At 49.9% G+C, this 21,613-nt stretch overlaps 2 protein-coding genes across 4 annotated transcripts; one reads left to right on the forward strand and one right to left on the reverse strand.

Moving 5' to 3' along the window:
* The first annotated feature begins 2,887 nt into the window (after positions 1 to 2,887).
* On the forward strand, positions 2,888 to 16,194 carry MED9 (mediator complex subunit 9). 3 transcript variants are annotated; one of them, XM_037019682.2, is made up of 3 exons: positions 2,888 to 3,203; positions 12,762 to 13,009; positions 13,611 to 16,194. In XM_037019682.2, exons 1-2 carry the CDS (start codon positions 2,980 to 2,982, stop codon positions 12,976 to 12,978), a joined length of 441 nt encoding a protein of 146 aa, XP_036875577.1. In that variant the 5' UTR covers positions 2,888 to 2,979; the 3' UTR covers positions 12,979 to 13,009; positions 13,611 to 16,194. The 3 variants fall into 3 exon arrangements, 2 of the variants coding, with proteins under 2 accessions (XP_036875577.1, XP_017528626.1); XM_017673137.3 differs by lacking the exon at positions 13,611 to 16,194 and having other exon boundaries at positions 12,762 to 13,494; XR_001855096.1 differs by lacking the exons at positions 12,762 to 13,009; positions 13,611 to 16,194 and adding an exon at positions 3,575 to 4,021 and having other exon boundaries at positions 2,970 to 3,203.
* On the reverse strand, positions 15,814 to 17,792 carry RASD1 (ras related dexamethasone induced 1). Its single transcript, XM_017673131.3, has 2 exons — positions 17,347 to 17,792; positions 15,814 to 17,065 (listed from the first exon to the last, which is right to left on the reverse strand). The coding sequence occupies exons 1-2, from the start codon at positions 17,630 to 17,632 to the stop codon at positions 16,515 to 16,517; spliced, it is 837 nt and encodes a 278-aa protein (XP_017528620.1). The 5' UTR covers positions 17,633 to 17,792; the 3' UTR covers positions 15,814 to 16,514.
* Between the last annotated feature and the right edge of the window lie 3,821 nt (positions 17,793 to 21,613).

The raw sequence follows: 21,613 nt of genomic DNA on the forward strand, positions 1-21,613 counted from the left end.
TTTTCTCCAAGTCCTCTTATAATATATAAAAGGAACATAACACTACACAGGAAGTTGCACAGCCCATTATGTTCCCATCTTCTGTCCCATGAGGGTGAAGTATACCCTTCATCTCCTGTTAAAACATTTTTACATATATGCCTTGTATCAACGGGTGATATATAGTGCTATTTTTCATAAATAATAATATGCTCTATTTACTTTGTGCAACTTGTTATTTTTCTCTCATCATTATGTGTGTGAGCTCTATTTATGCTGCTATGTATTGAACTCTTGGACTGCACCATTCAGTTCTGTAGCCACTGGCCACGTATGGCCACTGAGCACTTGAAATGTGGCTATTCAAACTGAGATGTCAAAGACGGTTTGAAAAACAGTAAAACAGTAAAACATCTCTTCAGGTATTACTACTGTCTCTCTTATTCACCTGTTTTATTTCTTGAATGTGGTTACTAGAAATTGAAAATGAAGTATGTGACTTGCATTATATTTCTGTTGGAAAGCCCTGATTTAGCTCATTCCTCTTAGCTATAAGTCTGGGTTTTGTAAATCGGTGAAGCAGCAAGCCCTAAATCCAAACAATAAGAGCTAATATTTACTGTTCACAGGTACTTTTCTAAGTGATTTGTAGGTAATAACCTGCTCAGTCCTTCTAGGAGGTTGTGCAGTTTGTTGAAAGTCACACAACTTCAAGCAGGTTGAGCTGGGACTGAAGTCAGGCAGACTGGCTCCACAGTCTGCCCTTGCACCCACCAACTTGACTGGAAAGGTCCTAGGAGAAACTATAAATCTGCCTAAGAAAGTGCCCAGCTAGCCTAACTTTGTGATGCCTCTAACAGTGTCCAGTTCTTACCAGTCAGTGGAGCATCTGCTTTTTCACTTTCAACAGAGCAGTTATGAACAGACAACATTTGTTGTGGCAATTTCAGTTTTAATGAAACCAGCACAGGAAATATTTTCTGACATCCACTTGCAATGTTATGAAGTCAGCTTTACTCTTTGACAGCAATTATATTAACTATTTTTAGGGAAAATTGTCAATGCACCCTACTTGTTCATGCTTCCTTTCAATTTGTTTTCTTTAGCCATATCTATTTATACCTTAAGTGTTTTTTTCTCTTTTTAAAAAGAGATGTCCTCATTATTCTGTTAACGATAAAGTTGGGGCTTGTAATTAAGTTATAAAACACACCCAGAGGGAAAAGATGACGTGCATTGCCATGGGGATGTTATTGATGAATATCATATTGTTTTTTGTGTTCTGAATAAAAGCCTCCCTTTATAAAGTTACAGAACTGGCAGGGACCCGAAGTCTCCTATGTGTTGGTTAAGACCATGGACTTGGCGTCAGGCAAGGTGTATGACCCTGGGATCAGTATCTTAATCATTGTAAGCCTCAGTTTTCTCATCTACAAAATGGAGATACAACATCTAATTTTTAGTGCCCTTTTGTGGATTAATTAATAATTGTGACTCTGTTCATTATACCTACTTTTATTCCATAGTAGTTGTGGAATTACTATTACTATCCCACTGTTATGTCCCCAGATGACTCCAAGTGTGTATAAGTCTCTCAAGGGACCTCTGGTCCTATCCCCGCAGGCCCTTCTCCATTCAATTCCGGGACTCTTTTAGGTGAAGACATCCCTGGTGCGCAAGAAGGAAACTGCAGCACGCCCCTCCTCTGCTCTCCCTTTGGGTCACTCCGGGCGTTCTTGCCAAAGAAGGCCATGCTGAGGCCCACTGACGAAGCACGCCCTCCAACACCCTTACTCCCTTCACTCGTCTCACTCCCCTAGGATCTGCCTCCACAAACCCCTCCTCAGGCAGCTGAAAATATCAGCAGTGATGCTTTCCTTGGGATCAGTCACCTCGTTCCTAAGTGCTACTGTCATCTTGCTACCTGAATGTGGGCTTCCTTGCCTCTCTTTAAGGCCCATGATGGCAGACTGAGGAACGATGGGGCTTTCCTAGCTCGTGTCTTCTGCGACTCACTGGCTAAGCTTAGGATCAGTGTCCCCGTTGCCCAGAAACTTAATATATACAGCTCCCATGCCATACTTGCTTTAAGGGACATAACCACAAACCCACCAGAAGCGCCCCCCTTCTTTGGCCTAGGATCCTAGGGAGTCCTCATGCAAAGGAGACCTTTTGACATCAGCCATGTATCTGAAGTTAGAAAGCAGTTTAGGCTATGCCATGACCCTGAACTGAAGAAGAGTGCCTGACATTGACTTACCTCTAGGATATGACATTTATTCCTGGCACTAACCCCTTTGTGCCTTGTACTAAAGTTGGGACAGCCTCTCCACCCCCTCCCTCCACATTTAGCAAAACATCTGTCATCCAGATGCATATTAAATATTGAATTATTAGTTCGTCCCTATCCAGCCAGGTGGTTTGAGAGATGTAATCTCTGTTTCTGCATCCTTAGGGTAGCACAGGGTCTCACACTATTGCTGGGACAAGGTTCTCCTGCAGGCTTCGGTGTGTGGTGCAGGAGCTGTAGGTCCTTCACGTCTGGGTGCTCAACGTCCGTTGGGCCCGGTGCCTTGCACGTAGCAGGTGCTGGGTAAAGTGCAGTTTACTCTGCGTGCAGTTCAAGTTGGTTCTTTGGAAGGCCTTCTCCGAGGGCTGGGCTACGCAGAGACTAATCTCTAGGCTTCCTGTAATTGCTTTTGGACCGTCTTCGTCACGTGAATTAATAAGACGTCATTTCTAAAATCTCCCATTTCTGACTATTTAATAATTTAGCTAACTTGACTCACAACCAGGCCACCCAAAACGCGCCAACCGCCTGTTGCCTAGTAACAGCCACCCCGCCCCCGCAATTTTGCCCCGCCCCACGCCCTAGCACGCACACTCACCTCTCCTCCAGGTCCCGGCCCCCGCGGGCGCACGGTGGTGACGTAAGGGAGCGCGACGCTTCCGGAGGGCAGACTGCTCCGGCCTTGCAGACTAGTGGGAGTCCCGACTGCCATGGCTTCTGCTGCGGTGGCCCCCGGGAGACAGGCCGAGGATGCGTTACCGCCCCCGGGAGAGCCGCCGCTGCCCGAGACGAAGCCGCTGCAGCCTCCGCAACCGCCGTCGGTCGCCGCGCCTCAGTCGCAGCAGTCCCCAGCGCCGAGGCCTCAGTCACCGGGCCGCGTGAAGGGGGAGGAGAATTACTCCTTTTTACCTTTGGTTCACAACATCATCAAATGGTAAGGGCCCAGGGTAGGACACGCCTCCCGCTCTCATTACGTGTTTCAGAGCTGCAAAGGTCTAGGTGCTCTCGGTACGCCCCCATTTTACAGGTGGGGAGGCTGACCCAGCGGGTAAAGAGGCCTTTCTCAAGACCACACCGAATCGTTTCGTGCGTTCAGCAAACGCTTGGAGCTCAGAGCTGCCAGACCTCCTGATGGACAGGCGATATTCTTAAAAATGAAGCTAGCTTAGAGCCCAAATGCACAGGCTCTGCAAAGTACTGAAGTTTGCGTCTTAGTGATCTGGAGCGAGGCGAGCTTCTCTGAGCCTCAGTTTTCTCACTTGTAATACAGGGGTAATACTCAGTTTGGTTCCTTTTTCTCTACAGATGCAGCGGATAATGTATCATCTTCCCTGTGTGACACTCTGCTAAGCGCTGTGGGATGTACGCAGTAAAAAGGGCCGTCTTTTCACCCCCACGTTGCTTACTAGTTAGAAAGAAAAAAAGACAGAACCAGAATAACCCGTAATTGGAAGACATAGGAGGGGTGATGTTAGGAAACATTTAAAGAAACAAAGATACAGAGAAGCTGCTTTGTGTAAGGTAGTACCATACCAAAGGGAGTGTTTGCATTCTCCTGGTCAGCCTCCAGATTAGCCTGTTTTCAAACTGACCCTGTAAAGAAAAAAGAAAAAACACAACCAGTAGTCTTCCTGATCCCCATGTTTGTCTAAATTATTTTTACTGTTATTTATTTCATACAATACTAACTGTAAGTCCCAAGGCTTATAACTTGTATTCAACCATTAAAAACCAAAAAAAGTTAAAACAAAATTACTATTACAGTAACATTTCTGTGCGCTTGGACATTTTGCTGAAATGAAATTGCTACTCACAACATGAAAGTATTGGCCAGCTTCTTCGAGTTTAGCCAGACTAGATTCACTTGCTGTGGGATGACCTGGTGCTTCCACCACTTTTCAAACAACTGACTTCATTTGGCTTCACTTGATGTGAAGTTACTGTTTACAGAGTAAGACAGACTCTGTTCTCTTCTCATTAGCCTGTGATCATAGGTGAGCACTTCCAGGCATCAGTAAGATAGCAAACATGACTAGAGACGCATTCCCTGCAATCCCAGGGCAGGGCTGGATTGTAAAGGGGTTAACCAGATGAACCCAGATAACACTGGTTTTAGGAAAAATACAGACAAATGAAAACAAAATGTATACATTCTCAGAGACAGTTCTAAGGCTCCCGAGAGTATATTCTTGAACTCAATAAATTAGTTAGGTCAGGCTCCCTTAAAGATGGAGCAGCAAGGTACACTAGAGAGAACACGGTTTTCAAGTCAGATTATCTTGGATTCAAGTTTGTGTGCTGATGGTTGCTTGCCTTGTAATCTTAGTAAATATATAACCTTTCGCCTCAGTATTCTTATCTCTAGTATGTGAATAATAATAATGACCTCAAATGATGGGTTCAAATTATAGCTTTATAATGAACTGGCTGGGTAACCTTGGTCAAACAACTTAGCTTCTCTAATTCTCTTTTTCTCCTGTGAAATGGGACTAACAATACTTAAATGATAAGATTCTTGTGAGGTGCACTCCGGAGCAGCCTGCTGTGAAAGATGGTGGGTTTGAAAATTCCAAAAAGACGGGTTGATCACATGTGTTTGTTACTGTTCCCTCTGAAAGGACACTGAGGAGTGTCTTTTTTAAAAGTATAAAACCAAAAAGAACAGGAGAGGAGGTAATTGCCATAATGCAGATGGCAGTAGCTAATCCATCTCCAGCCCCAAGAAGCAGCCAGAGGCAGCTGCCTGACCATGGCCTTCCCCACAAAAGTCCAAGTAGCAGATCCCCGTGCCCACTCTCCCCCTCCAAGCAGACAGGTGACTACCCTCTTCCATCTGCGTGGCATTTAAAGGGTTATTCTTTCCCAAGATTTATTTTTAGGAAAGAATTAGCCTGAGGGACAGCAGACACATTGCAGGAGTTGAAAGAAGGGAACCATACTGAAATAGAGATAAAAGAAGGTTCATAAACTAAGTATTGAACCCACCTGGCTTTTAGCCTGTCAGTCAAGGAGAATAGAGATGCCTTCTCCAGAGTGTCTGATCTGACCAAGAGAAGACATTGGAGGCTCCCAAGAAAGAACTCAGTCAGTTCATTCTAATAAGTTAAGTTCCCTCACTGATGGTAATTGCTATTAATATTTAAGCCTCCTTTCAGAATTATATATGCTGTCTTTAAAAAAAAGTATACAAATTGAGATCACACTGTACTTTGCTTTTTTCACTTGGTCTGTTGGGGACACCTTTCCATATTCACACAGGAAGGTCTTCCTCAGTCGGATGGCTCACCATACATAATGTGATCTTGTGTCTGGATGTTTGCCTGTCTTTCTAATTGCTGCTGTTAACTAGCAGTGTTAGGGTAAGCATCTTGTATTTGAGTAAGTTTATGTTGAGGTAAATCCTCAACGCTGTAATTGCTGGAGTGGCAGGTGCATAAGTATTGCTACATCTTTTTAGCTCTTTCTCTAAAATGCAATCCTGTAGGCTGGACTGCTTCACTTAACCTAAAATAGCCCATAAATCTGCTACCCAGAAAGTATTTTTAAAAAGTTAAAATTGTAGATATATTTAAAGAGTACACACAGATACAAAATGGCAAGCAGGCCTTTACCTCTGCTCCTCCAGCTCCCTCCCTTGCCCCCACACCGCATAATATCCCACTGTGTGAATATGCCATCGTTTATTTAAACAGTTGCCTGCTCAGGACACTTTTACTCTCCACAGCGTTTTGCTATGCAGTCAGCACTGCAGGGCACTTCTTTGTTGTTGTTGTTTTTTAAGGTGTCATTGATACACACTCTTATGAAGGTTTCACAAGAAAAACAATGTGGTTATTCACCCTTATTATTGAGCACCCCCCATCCCATTGCAGTCACTGTCCATCAATGTAGTAAGATGCCACCAAGTCCCTATTTGTCTTCTCTGAGCCACACTGTCTCCCCCGTGACCCCACACACACTCATGTGCACCAATCATGATACCCCACAATCCCTTTCTGCAGGGCACTTCTTTGTAAGTGCCTCCTTGTAAACTCTTGGAAGTCTCTGTGGATTAAATTTCCAGTAATAGGATATGAAATTTGAATTTGAAATTTTGATCACTATTAGCAAATTCAGAAAGTGTAGCAGTTTGTGCTTCACCAACAGAGTATTTGTATCTTTCTCTCATACCCCTGCCATCACCATTAAACTTTTTAACTTGAGTGAATTGATAGGTCAGAAATTATACAAAAGTATTGATCTGTTTCTTATATCCAGCATAGCATCTTTTCATATACAACATTATATGTTATTTGTGCAACATTATATGTCATTTGTGTCTTCCCTATAAACTGCCCATTTTTTCGGTTAGGTCATTCCTCTTCCTGTGAGCTCTTTTACAGTAAGGAAACCATGACTTTGTCAAGGGTGTTTATAAATATTTCCCCTAAGTTGTTACTTTTCTTATGACTTTGTTCCTGGTATTATTTTTCTCAGTCAGAAGCATATGGTTTCGTGTAGGCAGATCTGTTAAGCTTTTTCTTCCTGGTTTCTGAGTTTTGGTCCTTGTTGGAAGGGCCTTTCCACTTTAATAAAATGGTAGGTATTGCAGCAGCACAGGTATATTTACTATCCTCACTTCCTTGTAATCTTTTCAAGTTTATAATTGGAAAAACATGGAAGAGTTACATAAAAAATAAACACAGAAAACTTCCAAAAAAAAAAAATGGTGGGTATTGATCCTTTTTTCCTAGGACTTCATGGTTTCGTTGTTTTACTTTTAATTCTGTGATGCTTCTGGAATTTACTTTGATGGAAAGAGTAAGGGAGAGGGGGCAGCCTGTCCCCCAGGCAGCCGCGTCTTCCCGCAGCTGTCACTGAGTATTCGTTTCCCCAGCTCGAGCTGCCACCTTTGCCATACACTGAATTCCCATATGTTTTCTGATCTACTTCTGGACGTTTTACTTTTCTTCAGTTACCGAACTGTGTTAATCTTAAGTCTTCATCCTACATTTAATTATCTTCAAGGCTAGTCTTCTCGTTTTCCTCTTGGCAGTATTTGCCCAGAGCTCCTTTGCCTTTCCCAGCCTATCTCCTGGTAGCCTAGGTGCTTTTAGTGTTTCTGGTTAGTGGAACATTTAGGTTTTAAACAGCTCCTTTACTTCCAAGCCTGTTGGTCATGCTCCAGGTCTTCTAACCTCATTTTTGGATCTTATAATCACTTCCTAATTAGTTCCTTTGCCTTTGTCCTCCCCTCACTCTAATTCATCGAATGCATGTTATCAGGTTAGTGTTTCTCTGCCCAGAAGTTTCTGGGGCTCCCTGTTCTTCCCAGCTTTTAGCCCTGCAGGGATCTCGGCAGACTGCCTTCAGAGGCCTGCCCAGACTGTGCAGCATAGCCCCAAGCCCCAGAGTTGTTCTGACGCCAGTGCCCTTTGGGTAGGTGTGGTCCTGCGGGCTGTGCGTGCTCTGGCCCCTCTGCAAGGGTGCCTTCCTGCCCTGTCTCTGCTCAGGGAAATGCCGTGTATTGTTATGGATCTGCTCAGAGGCTGCCCATCTGTGGGAGAACTCCTGGCCCCTGCAGGCCCACTGGCTGGGATGCACCCTGCCTGGCATTGGAGGGAAGCTCCCAGCCCCGTAGCATTTCTGTCCCTCCTAGTGCCTTTCCCATAGTTGAATGAATTAGTAAAGCCACACATTTGTGATATTTTTAAAGAACAGGAAAGAGAAAAGAAAAATCTCATTTTTATGTCAATAAGAAATGATCCCAGCATTTTAAGGCCTTTTCTGATATATACAGCAGCCATGTTGTAGAAGTACATGTATAATATATAATAAAGGGTGAAATGAAATGAGGCCTGTTGGAACAGGGAAGTTCTCTTTTTTTCCTTAAAACTTGCCAGATCTAATCTGCATCTGGCACTGAGTGTCCAGCCGAGGAACTGTGAATTGCAGCCATCGCTGTCCTGCCCAGTAGTTTTGTTTTACCTAGTGAAGTATTTTGCCAACATGGGGACTTAAAACATTTGTTCAATTGTTTTAGTTCTTTAAAATGTTTTAAGTTGCAGGGTAGGTAATGGGGGCTTATTGACACTGCAGAGGCAGTTCAGGTGACCGGCATACCCCCCTGACCCTTACTTTCCAAACCAGGGCCACATTGCTTCAGCAAGCCCCTTTGTCTTGGAGGCAAGCCAGCAAGACCTCAGAGCCAGACCTTTTTTCTGGGAACTGGATATTACTGACCGGCTTCTTCCTACACAAGATCTATTTTAGTCGAACCAGCCCTCCAGGCCAGCTGAGGCCTATCCTCTGGCAGCGCAGGAAGTGGCGACCCCATCAGTGGAAGTCTGTGAAATGACGGCGCGGGCTCCATGGGGCTTGTCTGTATCCGTTTGCTGCTGTTCATTTTCTTCTTCAACCAAATCCCACTGAAAAGGATGAACACCTGATAGGGGCTATTTGTAGACTGGGAGAATTCTTTCCGGGCCTGCATACATCTTTCCTTTGCCACTGTCATCACTGTGCATTCAGCATACCTTATCAGGCACCTGCTGGAACAGAGGCCCTACAGAGAGGCAGGCTCTGGGTGTCAGGTGCCTTAGTGCTGCTTAGACAGTGCTGCTGTGAAGCATCTACACTGGGTCTTGGGAAGGGTGGGGCATTGGGCTTGGAAAGGCCCCTTTGCTGTAACTTGCCTGGCAGGTGTCCTCTGGGAGCAGGGGAACCATCTGAAGCTTTTGAGCTCAGAGTGGGGTTTGTGAAGGTAGGTGGGGCAGAGGGTTTGAGGAGCAGGAGAGGACCGGGTCTACAGGAAATCAGTGACAGTGGAAGGAGGAGGCAGAGGCCATACAGAGGAGGCAGGGTCAGCAGGACTGGTGACCCTCGGTGGGCAAGGAAGCAGTGGGAGCAACTCTGAGGTCACCATAGTCGTGTGGGTGAGGTGTCCTCCGTCTGAGGTGGGGCAAGCTGGGGAGGCAGTGAGTCTACTTTGGACATTTGCAGACCCAAGGTGGAAAAGATTGGTAACTGTGAGGATGAGGGAGCAGAAATCCAGGAAACAGGGCTGGGCTGGGGAGTTCTCGGCCTCCTGGGGGCAGGGGTGGGTGCGTGCATTCTGGGCTATTTGGTAGAGCAGTGTTTTTTTCCAGCTTCTTTTAGCAGCAGAAACTTTTGCAGGCCCTCCCTAAAAAAAGTATTTTCCGTGTGTAACCCTGTGAGCATAAAAGGTAAAAACAAGGGTGTGAGGTTCACAGCCACTCTCCCAAAGTCCTCTTAGGTGCTGACGGAAGTGGAGCAGAGAAATACACAGGGCCGCTACATACGTTTCCGAGGCTGTGTGGGAACCAGTATTAATGTCCATCGTCACAGGGAGTGTATATCAATAGTTTTTTGGAGGACATTTTGGTAATCTGTTAAAACTTTTAATATACATAACCTTCAACCCAGAAATCCCACTTCTGAGAAATTATCTAACTAAAATATTTGCACAAGTACATACATAGGTACAAAATGTTCATTGCCATTCTGATTACAAGTGATAAACCACAGACGCCCAAATCCCCACCTGCAGCCAAATAATTTAGCTGTGTAATTGTATATGTATGTGTTAACATGGAAAGATCCAAGGTGCGTTTTAAGTGAAAAACACAAAAATCAGAACCACCTGTGTACCATGGTCACTTTTTTGTCAAAACAAATAACAAAAATGTGTGTATTTGTATGTTACCGAATATTTCAAAGCAGTCTGCGACAGTGTATGGCAGGTACTAACAGAGGTCATCTATGGACATGGGATTAGAGGGACTTTCTTTTTTTAAGCTTTGGGTGTCTCATTTAAAAAATTTTTCCTTTGAGCACCTATTGTCATAGCCTTAAAAAAAAAAAACCCAAACCCCTCCCTTTAAGAAATGTCAGCCCCTGAAGTAGGGTTGGGGGAGGGGAGGAGGAGAAGGGCTTGTCGGGGTGGGGCGGGGCAACTAGGACAGTGGGGCATGAGGCCTTGGGGCTGGAAATTTTGAGGAGGAAGAAATGGGAAACCAAGTCAGATGCCACCAGGAGGTCAGAAAAAGTGCCTCTCAGATTTGGGAAGAGGTTGGTTTCCGAGGCTTGGTGGCTCCTATTTCCTTCTAAATTGCCAGTGGACATACTTGCTCCATTTTGCCCATTTGCATCTTCAAGTCCCAGAGCACCTCTGCTGTCAACCAAAGCTGGGCTGCACTACACACATCACTAAGCATTATGCTTAGGCTCACCCCACCCGAACCCGTGATGTCTACCCCAAGTCTGGGGACACAGATGTCTGTGTCCACTGCTGGAATGATGCTGAGTCTCACACAGGATGTACACAAAAGACCATCTATCAATCAAGCCATTCGCAGTATTTTTGTCCACCTGTTAAACCCCACTGTAGGTGGGACCTAAGTGCCCTCACCTTGCCCCTGTCTGCCTGATTTCTGTGTTTCTTGACCTGGCCTAATCTCCCTTTTCTTCCTTCTGAGGTTAGCTGTTGACTAACATTGAACACTAAGGCAGGCCAATTTGGAGCGTCCTGCTTTTATTCACTCAGTATTTGGGCCTCTTTTCTTTTTCATCAGTCGCCCTGACCTAGCAGGTTCCCACGTTTGGAGCGAGTCCCTGACTAGTGTCTTCCTTGCCCCAGGAGTTCCGTGTCCTTTACCCCCACCAGTGAGGGCAGGCTGAAGAGCTGCCCAGCGGGCCTCTGTGGGCTGCCTGGCCCCTTTCAGCTGTTTCCCTGCTGGTGGGCTTCCATATGGCTCCTTAATTAGCTGAACACTAAAATTCACCAAGTAAAAAATGGCAGCCCTGGAGAATTGGGGGGTTTTCAAAAATGAGCATCCTAACCATGGCCCACTTTTTACTTTAAGAATTAAGTCTTTGGGGCCAAGTTATGTTTGCTTCCAGAACTGTGTTTATCTTAACTTTTTTTCCCCAGATTTTTACTTTACTGTCTCCTTTCATACTCACATGATGTGAATCAGTTTTCTTAAAACTATAGTTTTAAAATCCCCTTGAGACTTAATCCTGACAACATGTTAACACACTTGCCATCTGAATGTAATGATTTCAGAAATCCAGATGGTTTCTGTCCAGAGCTGTAGATCTGAGCTGAGACCTGAAAGAATTAAAAGATGTTCCCCATTTGTTTCCTTCTAAATGATTGCAGTTCTCAGAAATACCAATTACTCCTCCCTAGAAACTGGGATAAGGTGTACTATTAATTGTACACCCAAATTGAGGGCATCAAATGGCAACACAAAGTGTTTGGTCATCCATTCTTTAGAATAAATGATTGTTCTCCACATCTTTCCTCTGCATTAGAGCTGGTGATAGTGAGCAGACCCTGGTGACCGCCTCATTTGCCAGTTACGAACCGTAACTGACGGATCACCCAAGAAAAATGGATATTCTGTCTGTGTAAGCAGAGAAATGATGAATAATAAACACGAATTAGCGCCATCTGGGTTGAAATTTCCCATCAGGGATGAATGTTTATTAAAAAAAAAGATCATTGACAGCCTTCCCCTCATATGCTTCAGAGGTGACTTTTAGAATAGCCTACTGAACTGGCTTTTAGATTTAAGTCTCAACTGCTTGTTTTTCAAAAGTTCATCCACTTACTAACTTTTAAAAAATGTATAGGAGCAACTGGAAGGCTGTTTCTTTGATCTTAGGTGATTGTTTTTTTCCTGTTGTTTTGTTTTTAATTTAGTAGTGACAGGGAAGCATGGCTGTCTGGGCAGCTAATAATAGCCGACTGTGAGATGAAGTGAATGATCCTGTCTTTAAAATGAGCTTGACCTCAAGGCAAGTTTACATGACTGTGGGAGGAGAGCTCCTACCTGCTGAAAAATTTCCAATAGTTTGTAACTAATTTAAAATTTATGAGTAACTCTGGTAATCAGTCTTTGTTAACACATTCAAGTATCAAAATATCAACTAAAATCAGCTCTTGCTACCTGATAAAGTCTCCTAATTGGCCTGGAAATGTCTCAAGTTAGGAGAAATGTAGCATTTCAGCAAGTTTGGCTTGCCATTTGTAACCTGATATTCCTGATGGTTTGTTCATTCATTCAGCAAACATAAATTTCAGTGCCAAGCAGTCATTGTTTCAACAGTTGTTACTTGAGTGCCCACAGCGCTCAGGGACTGGGACTGAGGCAGGTACAGCCAGTCTTCTGAACTAATAGAGTTTAAGCATCTGATTGTGTGGGCACATTGAGAATCCTGCCCAAACGCTGAGAGGGCACTGCTGGGCATAGGCGCTCTTACGGAGCAGCTGTCACATGTCTGCCCTGAGGCTTCCTAAGGCCCTGAGGCCTCCTAAGGCCCTGAGGCCCTGAGGCATCATTGTCTTCCGGGGGTGCACAGCCTAGTAAGGGACATAGAAAACAAGGCATCCTAAAAGGTAATATAGGAAGAAAGCAAGTTCTGGGAGCCTGGCATTGCCTCATCTGAGCTGGTAATGCTAATGACTGCCTTCTGCCCCCTGCAGCATGGACAAGGATAGCCCAGACGTCCACCAGGACCTGAACGCCCTCAGAACCAAATTCCAAGAGATGCGAAAGGTCATCAGCACCATGCCCGGCACCCACCTGAGCCCTGAGCAGCAGCAGCGCCAGCTGCACAGCCTCAGGGAGCAAGTCAGGACCAAGAATGAACTGCTGCAGAAGTACAAAAGCCTCTGCATGTTCGAGGTCCCCAAGGACTAGATGCAACCAGCTTCCAGGGGTGCCTAAGGGGGTGAGCTCTCTGACCCACCTCCTTGGAGTGCAGCTTTTGTGGACCCAGATTGGGACATTGCCCAAGAAGCCGGCTTCCCCAGGCTTCTTCGTCCAGCATGAATCTGTGTGTCTAGATGCATAGTTACCTGAGTGCCTGCTGGTGGAAAAACATTCCTGGAGGCTGGAGAGGGGCTGGAGGACTCTGCCTCTGCCTCTGGGGAGGTGGCCTTCTGCCGCGACTCAGCTCTGCTGGCAGATCTTAGAGCGCAGTAGGGAAGGAGGCGGCTCCTCCTCGCTTCCTCCCTCCCTCTCCTTCCGCCCCCTGGACACGATCAATGTGTACCAGGTACATACTGTTCCATTAACAGCTGTGTGAACATTTGAATAGAATTCACTGGACAAGTTAGGCCTGCACTCATATGGCATGGATTTAAAGTGGTGCAAGGCAGTGAGAGAATGTATACATTGTTTTGAAAGACTACAGGGTAGCTTTTTCCCCTGAAACGGGTTGTTTCCTTTTTTATGTTGAGTCATTGAGTGTCCGTAGGGGTTTCAGCCCTGCCAGGCGGCCCCTGTTTCCAGGTTCTCTGCCTCCCAACTGTTCTTGTTACTTCTTTTAGCTCCCTGTGTCTCCTGTCACCTCCAGTCAGCTCATTTGGCCATTTAATGTGAAGAATGGCCAAATCACTTCAGACCCCACAGCACTTGCCCCAGGGTTGGAGGGGACTGTGACCTCTGCACTGGCTCAGACAGGTTTCCAGGTGAGAACTTGCCTCCAGCATGTCAGGTTCCTCTTGTCCTCATTTAAAATTTGTTCCCCCCCCAACCCCTGCCTCCTCAGTAAAGAATCAACCACAAACATTTACTGCACTGCAAACAGAGGTGATCATGGTGTACTTCTTCAAAGGGCAGCTCTAAGTGATGGTTCCAGTGGCCCCCCTGGCCAGATGTGACAGTATAGTTCTCAGTCTTTTCTGAAGGGGTGGGGTGAGCTAGGCCTGGAAGATATGCAGCCACGTTCTGGTTCATAGTGTTTTATAAACACCCCTCATTTCTTCCTAATGGGACATTTTATTTGTGTGCTCTTCCCATGACTGACAGGCTGAGTTCTTTCCCTTGCCTCTTAAGAATGAGGTGAGAAGTAACCAAATATTGTTTAGCTCTAGAAATGGGCACATAGCCTGTACTGACCAATTCAGGGGCTTAACAGATGCCCGTTGATTGGCCTCGTTGGCAGGCGTACCGGTTGAAGATGTTTTTGGCATGGTTTTATTGGGGCCTGTGTGCAGTACCTGTCAGATGGCCGGCGCGCTGGGAGCTCAGGGGGTGTGAAGGGGGATCAGGTCTCAGTAACTTCGGACGGAGAGCAGGCTCTGGATGTCAGTGGTGGTGACCTGTTAGATCAGTTCTACCTTGGGACTGTTACGTAACTGAATCAGTTATTTTCTTGAAATTTCAGAGTAGTGTGTGGGCCCGTTTTAAGGCTCTGACCAAATGCTGTGAAACACTAGGCACGTAGAAATACGAGACAGCTGGGGCCTTTCTGCAAGGCTGAAATGGACAAGGGCTTCTCACTGGGCAGAGGGAGATAGAACCCTTCACATATTCCAGTGTTTGACGCAGGATGTTTTTCAGGAGTACAATCAAAGAACTTGGGCTCTGCTCACAGGACATCTTGGTTTTTTACTGAGACATTCATAGTAGCATGATGTCTATTTTGGATAGGTAAGAGGAAAGTGCTCCCTTTGCCTCAAGGAGACAGAACAAACTGAGCAACTGTGCTGTGCAGCCTCCCCCCGCAACCCCCAACTGCAGGGCAGACACAGCGAAGGCCCAGGAAAACAGAGTAGCTCCTGTCAGGAGAGGCACCTGTCCCCAAAGGCGCAGTTGGCCTGTCGGGTCATCCTGTCTGCCTGTGATTCATTGCCCCTGGGCTGTCCTTACGGCAGAGGTGTGTTCAGTCCTGGTGAGGAGCTGCCCCCACTGGGCAATAGTAAATGCCCCTCAGAGGGCTGAGCACCCTCTTGAAGCCACCATTCACAAGGACTACTGAGTGGCTACCCGTCCATGCACATTTCATCCTCCCAGCAACCCCATGCAGAGGGTGCTCTGTCCCAGGGTGAAGAAGCTGAGGCTTGGCCCCTGGCATGTGACCTGAGCTTACACAGGGAGGGGTGGCAGAGATGCTGGGTCCTGGGTTTGAGAGAGGGTGCCTTCGACTGCTGACAAGATTGCAAGGCAGAGAAGGGTTCTGGGCCCCCTCCTGGAGCAACAAGCACTTACTGAAGCTGGAGGGGCACGGGAATTGGGGTGCGTGAACTGTCTCCAGCAGCCCCTGGGGCCTGGAGAGGAGCGAGGCACCAGGGCCCTTGCCAGCCTAACACCAGTTGAGGCTCCATTTCCTTAGTTGTGAATGCAGGGCCCACCTGACACCTCAAAGCATCTGCATGCTTCAGGGTTGAGGGCCTTTTGTTGCCCAGGACTGTACTGAGTAGAGGGCCACCGCCCCAGAGGCTCTTGGTGGCTTGGGCCAAGGGGGAAAAGCAGGTAAATGGCTAGAAAGCTGCATCTCTAGAAAGGACCCTGAAGCCCTTCATTTTGATCCTGGCTTTCTAAGGAACTGGGCCCAAATAGGAGGCTTTGGCTCATCAACTGGAGCCTTTTTCAGGCTTTTCTCCCGGGAGTGCCGAGGCTACTTTCAGAGCATTGGGGTTATTTTCCAGTTGTGGGAAAGAGCAGTCAGTCAAATTTCACAATAGAAACCCATCCCTCCTTTCTTACCCTTCCCACTTCGAGCCATTTCTAAAAGCAAAGAAAGCATGATTTCCCATTTTTAATTATTTTATTTTATATTAAAAAACAAATTAACAATAACCTTAAAGACCATCTCACACACACAGTACAAACACCTGGATAAATTTTGTTCATCTCCATGGCATCAGAACTTATTAAAGTGCAAGTTTTGTTTTGTTTTCCTTTGTGCAATTTCACACACACATGTAAACAAATCACTTGGCCATGATATGCCCATACCCCTTAACTTTTGGGGGATGCAAAGGCTTTCTTTCCCCAGCTGTCACAGCAACCCAGAATCACTGAAAAGATAATGCCCCATTTGTCCTGTCCCGACCCTCCAGCGGCCGGATGCGTTTCTCAGTCTAAACAATGGCTGATTAACTAACTCCCACCCCCAACCCAGCCCCATTCTTAGCTTTGCGAGAAACCAGACAAATTCACTCTGTACTGGGCCCCTGGCCCCCAGGCGGTGGGGTGGGGGGCTGCACCAGTGAGAGATCCGAGGTGGGGGAGTCCATCGTGGCCAGCTGTCTTTCCTTCCAGAGCAGATGACTGTCCATTCTTGGTTGCACCTCCCCATGTGCGCGGGGCCGCGCCGCGAGGAGGGAAGACGCCAGTCCGCGCGTGCACGCGGCCAGGGGCGCAGCGGCCAGCTGGGACATCAGATGAGACTTAAACAAAGAGGTCCTCCTTAGGCTCTGTCGCCAACGCAGGGGTTGGGGGCGCTCCTAGCTGATGACGCAGCGCTCCTTGTCCTTGGCCTGGCTTCCGCCGTTGGCTTTCTCACGGATGTACATGAGGTCGCTGTGCACGCTGGGCCTGCGCGCGAAGGGCGCCACTATGCCGAAGGCGTCGCCGGGGTCGCCGCCGCTGCCCGCTCGCAGCAGCTTCTTGTTCCTCAGCGCCTTCTTGTGCAGCACGTCGTAGTGCTGCACCGACACTTTGCGGTGCAGGTCGGGGCTCATCTCGCTGGGCAGCTTGGCCATGGCGAAGAGCGCGCGAAACATCTGGTCCAAGCTGCTGTTTTTCTTGGCCGAGATCTCGAAGTAGGCGCAGCGCTGCGGGTCGTCGCCCAACAGCTGCTCGATCTCGCGCTCCTCCACTTCGCGGTAGAAGTCCCGGTCACCCTTGTTGCCGCAGATGACCAGCGGCACGTCCACGTTCTCCTTGGTTTTGTTCTTGAGGCAAGACTTAGTGTCGAGGATCTGCTGCTTGAGCCTCTGCACCTCCTCGAAGGAGTCGCGGTTGTCCAGGCTGAACACCAAGATGAAAACGTCTCCTACGGGGGAGGACACAGCAGAAAAGAAGGTGAGTGCGGCTGCCAAGTGGACAACTTCAGCTGGACTGACTTTAGGGCCGCCCGACCGCAGGCGCCGGGGCTCCAGCAGCCCAGCGCGGAGCGCGCTGACCTCTCCACGCGCAAAGCGCAGCGCGCGGCGATGGGACGCCTCTAGCCCCGACCCTCGCCCGGCGCCCTGGGACTCGTTGTCTCGGTTTCCCCTCCCCCCACGATGGCGCAGCTCCCTCCCCGTGCCCACTGCCCGGGGGACCCGGGCTCACCGGTGAGGATGGACAGACGCCGCATGGCGGGGAACGGGTGGTTGCCGGACGTGTCGAGGATGTCCAGCTGGTAGACCTCGCCGCGGATGGAGTAGAACTTGCGGTGGAAGTCCTCGATAGTGGGCGTGTAGGCGTCCTCGAAGCGTCCCGTGAGGAAACGCGACACAATGGCCGTCTTGCCCACCTTGGACGAACCGAGGATGACCATGCGGTAGCAGTTCTTGGCCGGGATACTCAGCTCCGAATCGCTCGGGCACATCTTCTTGATCATCGCGGCCAGTTTCATTGGGCGGAGGGGACGCGGGGCCGGGAGCGGGCCACGAGAAGCGCAGGCGGGTGGCCGGGATCGTGGGAGTGGCGCAGGTTGGGCTGCCGTGCGGCTCTGCTGGAGCTCCGGCGGGGGCTTAGCTCGGGCTCTAGGGCAGAGTCGCTCGCTCTGGGTCTCCGCGCATAGAGGCCGCCCTTATATGCAGCCCACGTGGCCGCCCCGCCCCGCGCCATCCCTGCCTCTGTGCGTCACGCCCGCGGCCCCCGCCGCTCCCGCCCGCGCCCTCCGCGCGCCGCTGCCCGCAGGGCGCGGGAAGGAGACCGAGTCCAGGGTCCGGCGGGGGCTGGAGCGGGCAAACCTGCGCTTTCCCACTGCACGGGGCTCAGTGGCGGCAAGAGCGTCTGGTTGCAGCTCCTGTGACTGCGGCCAAGAACCCTCACTCACAACACACACACACTCACTTTTTTGGGCCCTCAGTTTCCCCTGAAAGGCAGTAGAAATCCAGGGATAGCAGCGTAATAGCAGGTGCTTACAGATGCCAGGCACCGTGCCCAGGCTTTGCTCGCCTTAGCTATTCGGTCTTGAGAACAGTTCCCAGCGCCAGTCCCCTCCGCTTTTCCGCGGGCGGGTGCTGGCTCCGCAAGGCGCCGTTAGAGCCTAGGACGGCGCCGCGCTCCGGCCGCCAGAGGGCAGCAGGGGGCCCCGGCGGCAGCGCCGGGAGACAGCGGGTACCGCGCTCGGGCCTACGGCCGGCGGCGGAACGTCCTGGTTGGCGTCTGCGGTGGACACCTCCTCCCAGCGGGCACCGCCCCCACCCCGCTCTCTAGGGCAGGCCTCAGCTTCTCCCTTCTTTCAAACAGAGGTACTCTGGGGCCTGGCAGGGGTTTTCGGGGGCTGTCCTGTCCGCGAACAAAAGGACCAGAGACTTGCGCGTGCTTGGCCAGGCTGAGGCCAGCTTTCCCTTCTGCCTCCCGCATAGCATTTCGTGCCTTTACAGTCACTTGGGCCAAATCCCCATTTTATAGCTGGGGGAGCTGGATCTGAAAGCAAGAGCCAGGCGGAGGGGCTGGGCGCACAGCACAGCCTCTGGTTCTCTGGCCTCACGTTCCTCCACCGGAAGATGGCAGTTCTGGTTTAGTGACTGTGGGTAAGAAAGTGCAATTGAGGGGGCAGGACCTGGTGATGACAACAATAGTAAATGACCCATGAGGCTGCGGGACTGGGCAGGCGGTAGCAGCTGGTTGCTCAGTAACCGGGAGTGGGCTGACACTGCTGGACGGACAGCCTAGAAATAGGCTGCCGAGCTTGCTGGCCGTGGCCTGGAGCTCATGAAAACACCATTGCTCTGCACGGTGCCCGGCAAGGCTGTGCTGGTTTGCTTTGGCTGTGTCTGATTTGAGAAAGCCAGAAAGCTATTGCATGGTGCCACCCGCCCACCCACAAGGGTCAGGATGTGTCACCTGCCCATCCACAAGAGCCTCTGCCGGGGTGCCAGCTCGCAGCCCTCTGCTGTTTGCACAGCATATGTGGAATCTCAACCGCTTGTTGGCGGGGGGTGTGCCTTCAAAGGTCATCACATCCAACCCCTGTGAGACCAGGAGCCCAGCAGAATCTCACACCCTGTGCCAGGAGGGGGGTTATTTGTGCCAGGAACCGTCCTAAGTCTTTCCTCGTGGCAACCTCGAGGGGTAGAAACAATTGCTCTCCGTTTTACAAAGGGAGAAGCCCAGGGTCCACAGCTAGTAACTGTGGGCTGGGGCTTGAATGCATGGGGCTGGCAGTGCTGGCTCCTAAGCTCCTAGTCTCCTGCCCCTCTACCTGTGGCTCTGCCCCCTGCTGTGGGATGTCTGTGTCCTGTTTCTCAGGGACGCTAATCCTTGGATGTCTCTGCTCCTCTCCATGTCTGTGCCCAGGCCTTGTGCCTATTGTCAACTAGGTATTTCAAAGGCCCTGTCACATCATGGGCACTGGAGGTCTCACCACCAGCCCTGTCCTTTATGCAGTTGTCAACAGGCCAGCTGGGCTGTGTCCCCCACCCCAACCACTCCCACCCCCACTGAGCCTGTGACCCCCTGCGCAAGCTGCCATGGACAGTGGTGGAGGGCCTTCACTGCAGAGAGGGGCCAGTCGAGGGTGCACGCCGGGGCTGGTCACTGCTGGTACCTACACTACCCTCACATGAGGGGCCTTCCCTCTGCCTCCTGCGAAGGCACCATGGGGGCAGCTGGGCTCTGGAACAGAACTCCTTACTGATGTCCCATGCCTGGGGGCCTGCACTAAAGGTGGCAACCACAGAGCCACCCCCTCCACAGCCTCCAGTCCTAGGAGGGTCACTCTGATGAGCGAGGCCTGAGGGCAGCAAGATTTGAAACCAGTTTCCCCTACAAGGAGCCAGTGGGTGGGACCCAGCCTAGATTGAGAGCCTCCCTCCCTGCAGCCCAGGTCAAATGTCACGGCTGAGGCTGATATCACTCCCCCAGCCCTTCCAGCTGCTAAGAAGCTGGACAAGTGACAGTAGCTGGTGCTGAACCCAGCCTGGGTTCCCAACCATGATTCCTGGCACCTTCTGGGCATTTCACCCACCCCACGGATGCCAGGTTATAAGACTTGTCCTTTCAAGTCAGCCAAGTTCATTAAGCCCTGAACACATCTTTCTTCCCCCAAATGAAGCCCCCTGGCCTGCCCACCCGCGCATCCAGCTAGTGGGCCTCACTCCACAGGAAGCAGCCAGAGGTGGCACTCGCTGGCTCGGGCTGCCTTGTTTCCACCTTTTCTTTAGACATATCTCTCATTACAAAAGTCATCCATGCTTGTGTTTTAAAACATCCAAACCATTTCAGAAAAGAACAGAGGCGGGGGGACTGGAAGCAGGCCCCCTCCCAGCCATCTCTGGGGAAAGCACCAACCCCAGGCACGGGGACGACCCCCACACAGCCACCTGCCCAGATCTTTATCAGTCGAAGCACCCTTTCTATTCTGGGGTGGCCTTTGTGACTACACTAGGCCCAGCCCCAGGCTGACTGAATCTGCGTGCCTGAGTTGGGTGAGCCCAGAGTCCCCTGTGCCGCAGCTCCCAGAGCCTCGATCTCCATCTGAATGGCCAGCAGTCAGGCCTGCTGCGTGCACAGCAGCTGTTCAGGCAGCGCCGGCTGGGCCTCCTCCATCTCCCATGGGGCTTCTTGAGGCCCACAGCTAAACAGAGACAACCTGAAATCCCACATCACCGGCAGCCTGTCTGGCCTGTCCCGTGGACATCATTCTGGACTCCACACTGGAAGGGGGCTTCCCAACCCCCTGCCCCACATCCCGCCAGCCGTAGTGTTATCTGTCTGTCACCCAGGTTTGTGATGTTATGGGTGACTTTGTTCCCTCTGCTTCTGGACATAAGCAAGGAAGAGCGATTCATGAGCCAGCCGGTAAATGGCACTTACTTGCAGGGCAGCAATTTTCCTGCTGAGTAGAATGGGAACTTTTAAAAATACTTGACCAAATTGTTGGAGGTGGATTGACAGGGGGACAGCTGGTCCCCAAGGCAGGAAATGTCTACCATAGCCTGGTCTGGTGACAGAGTTTAGAAATCCCTTGAAAGCTGTGTTTGAGGACAATGCCTGCAGGAGGGATGGAGGCAGGTGGACACGTCTGGCCAGCACCCATGTCCTAGTCCATCTCCAGCAGCCCCTTTCATGGAGGACCCTGAGCTCCCGTCCGTCCTGCGTAGCCCTGGTCCATAGCCTGAAGAGGAGGAAGGGACCAAACAGAACTGGTTTCCCGGAACTCTGACAGGCTCCTTCCATTCAGCTGGGACCATAGCTGTCTGGCAGGTTCCCCTTCACCTATGAGCTGTTCTCAGCCCATGGCTCTGGCCCACCCCCCCCAGAACCCACCGCCCACAGCCGTGGGGACCAATGGGTCAGGACACTTCGAGCACCTCAGTCCTGCCCCGACAAAGGGACAATTCAGGCCATTGGGGGCTGAAGGCTGTGTGTACAGAGGTGCATG

The sequence above is a fragment of the Manis javanica genome, chromosome 4 (assembly GCF_040802235.1).
Source record: "Manis javanica isolate MJ-LG chromosome 4, MJ_LKY, whole genome shotgun sequence".
In the NCBI taxonomy this organism is placed as follows: Eukaryota; Metazoa; Chordata; class Mammalia; order Pholidota; family Manidae; genus Manis; species Manis javanica.

Coding starts and splice junctions, on each gene's coding strand:
- RASD1 (XM_017673131.3), bottom strand. CDS start 17,632: ATGAAACTGGCCGCGATGATCAAGAAGATGTGCCCGAGCGATTCGGAG. Junction 17,066..17,346: donor GCGTCTGTCCATCCTCACCG/GTGAGCCCGGGT, acceptor CCTCCCCCGTAG/GAGACGTTTTCATCTTGGTG.
- MED9 (XM_037019682.2), top strand. CDS start 2,980: ATGGCTTCTGCTGCGGTGGCCCCCGGGAGACAGGCCGAGGATGCGTTA. Junction 3,204..12,761: donor GTTCACAACATCATCAAATG/GTAAGGGCCCAG, acceptor TGCCCCCTGCAG/CATGGACAAGGATAGCCCAG.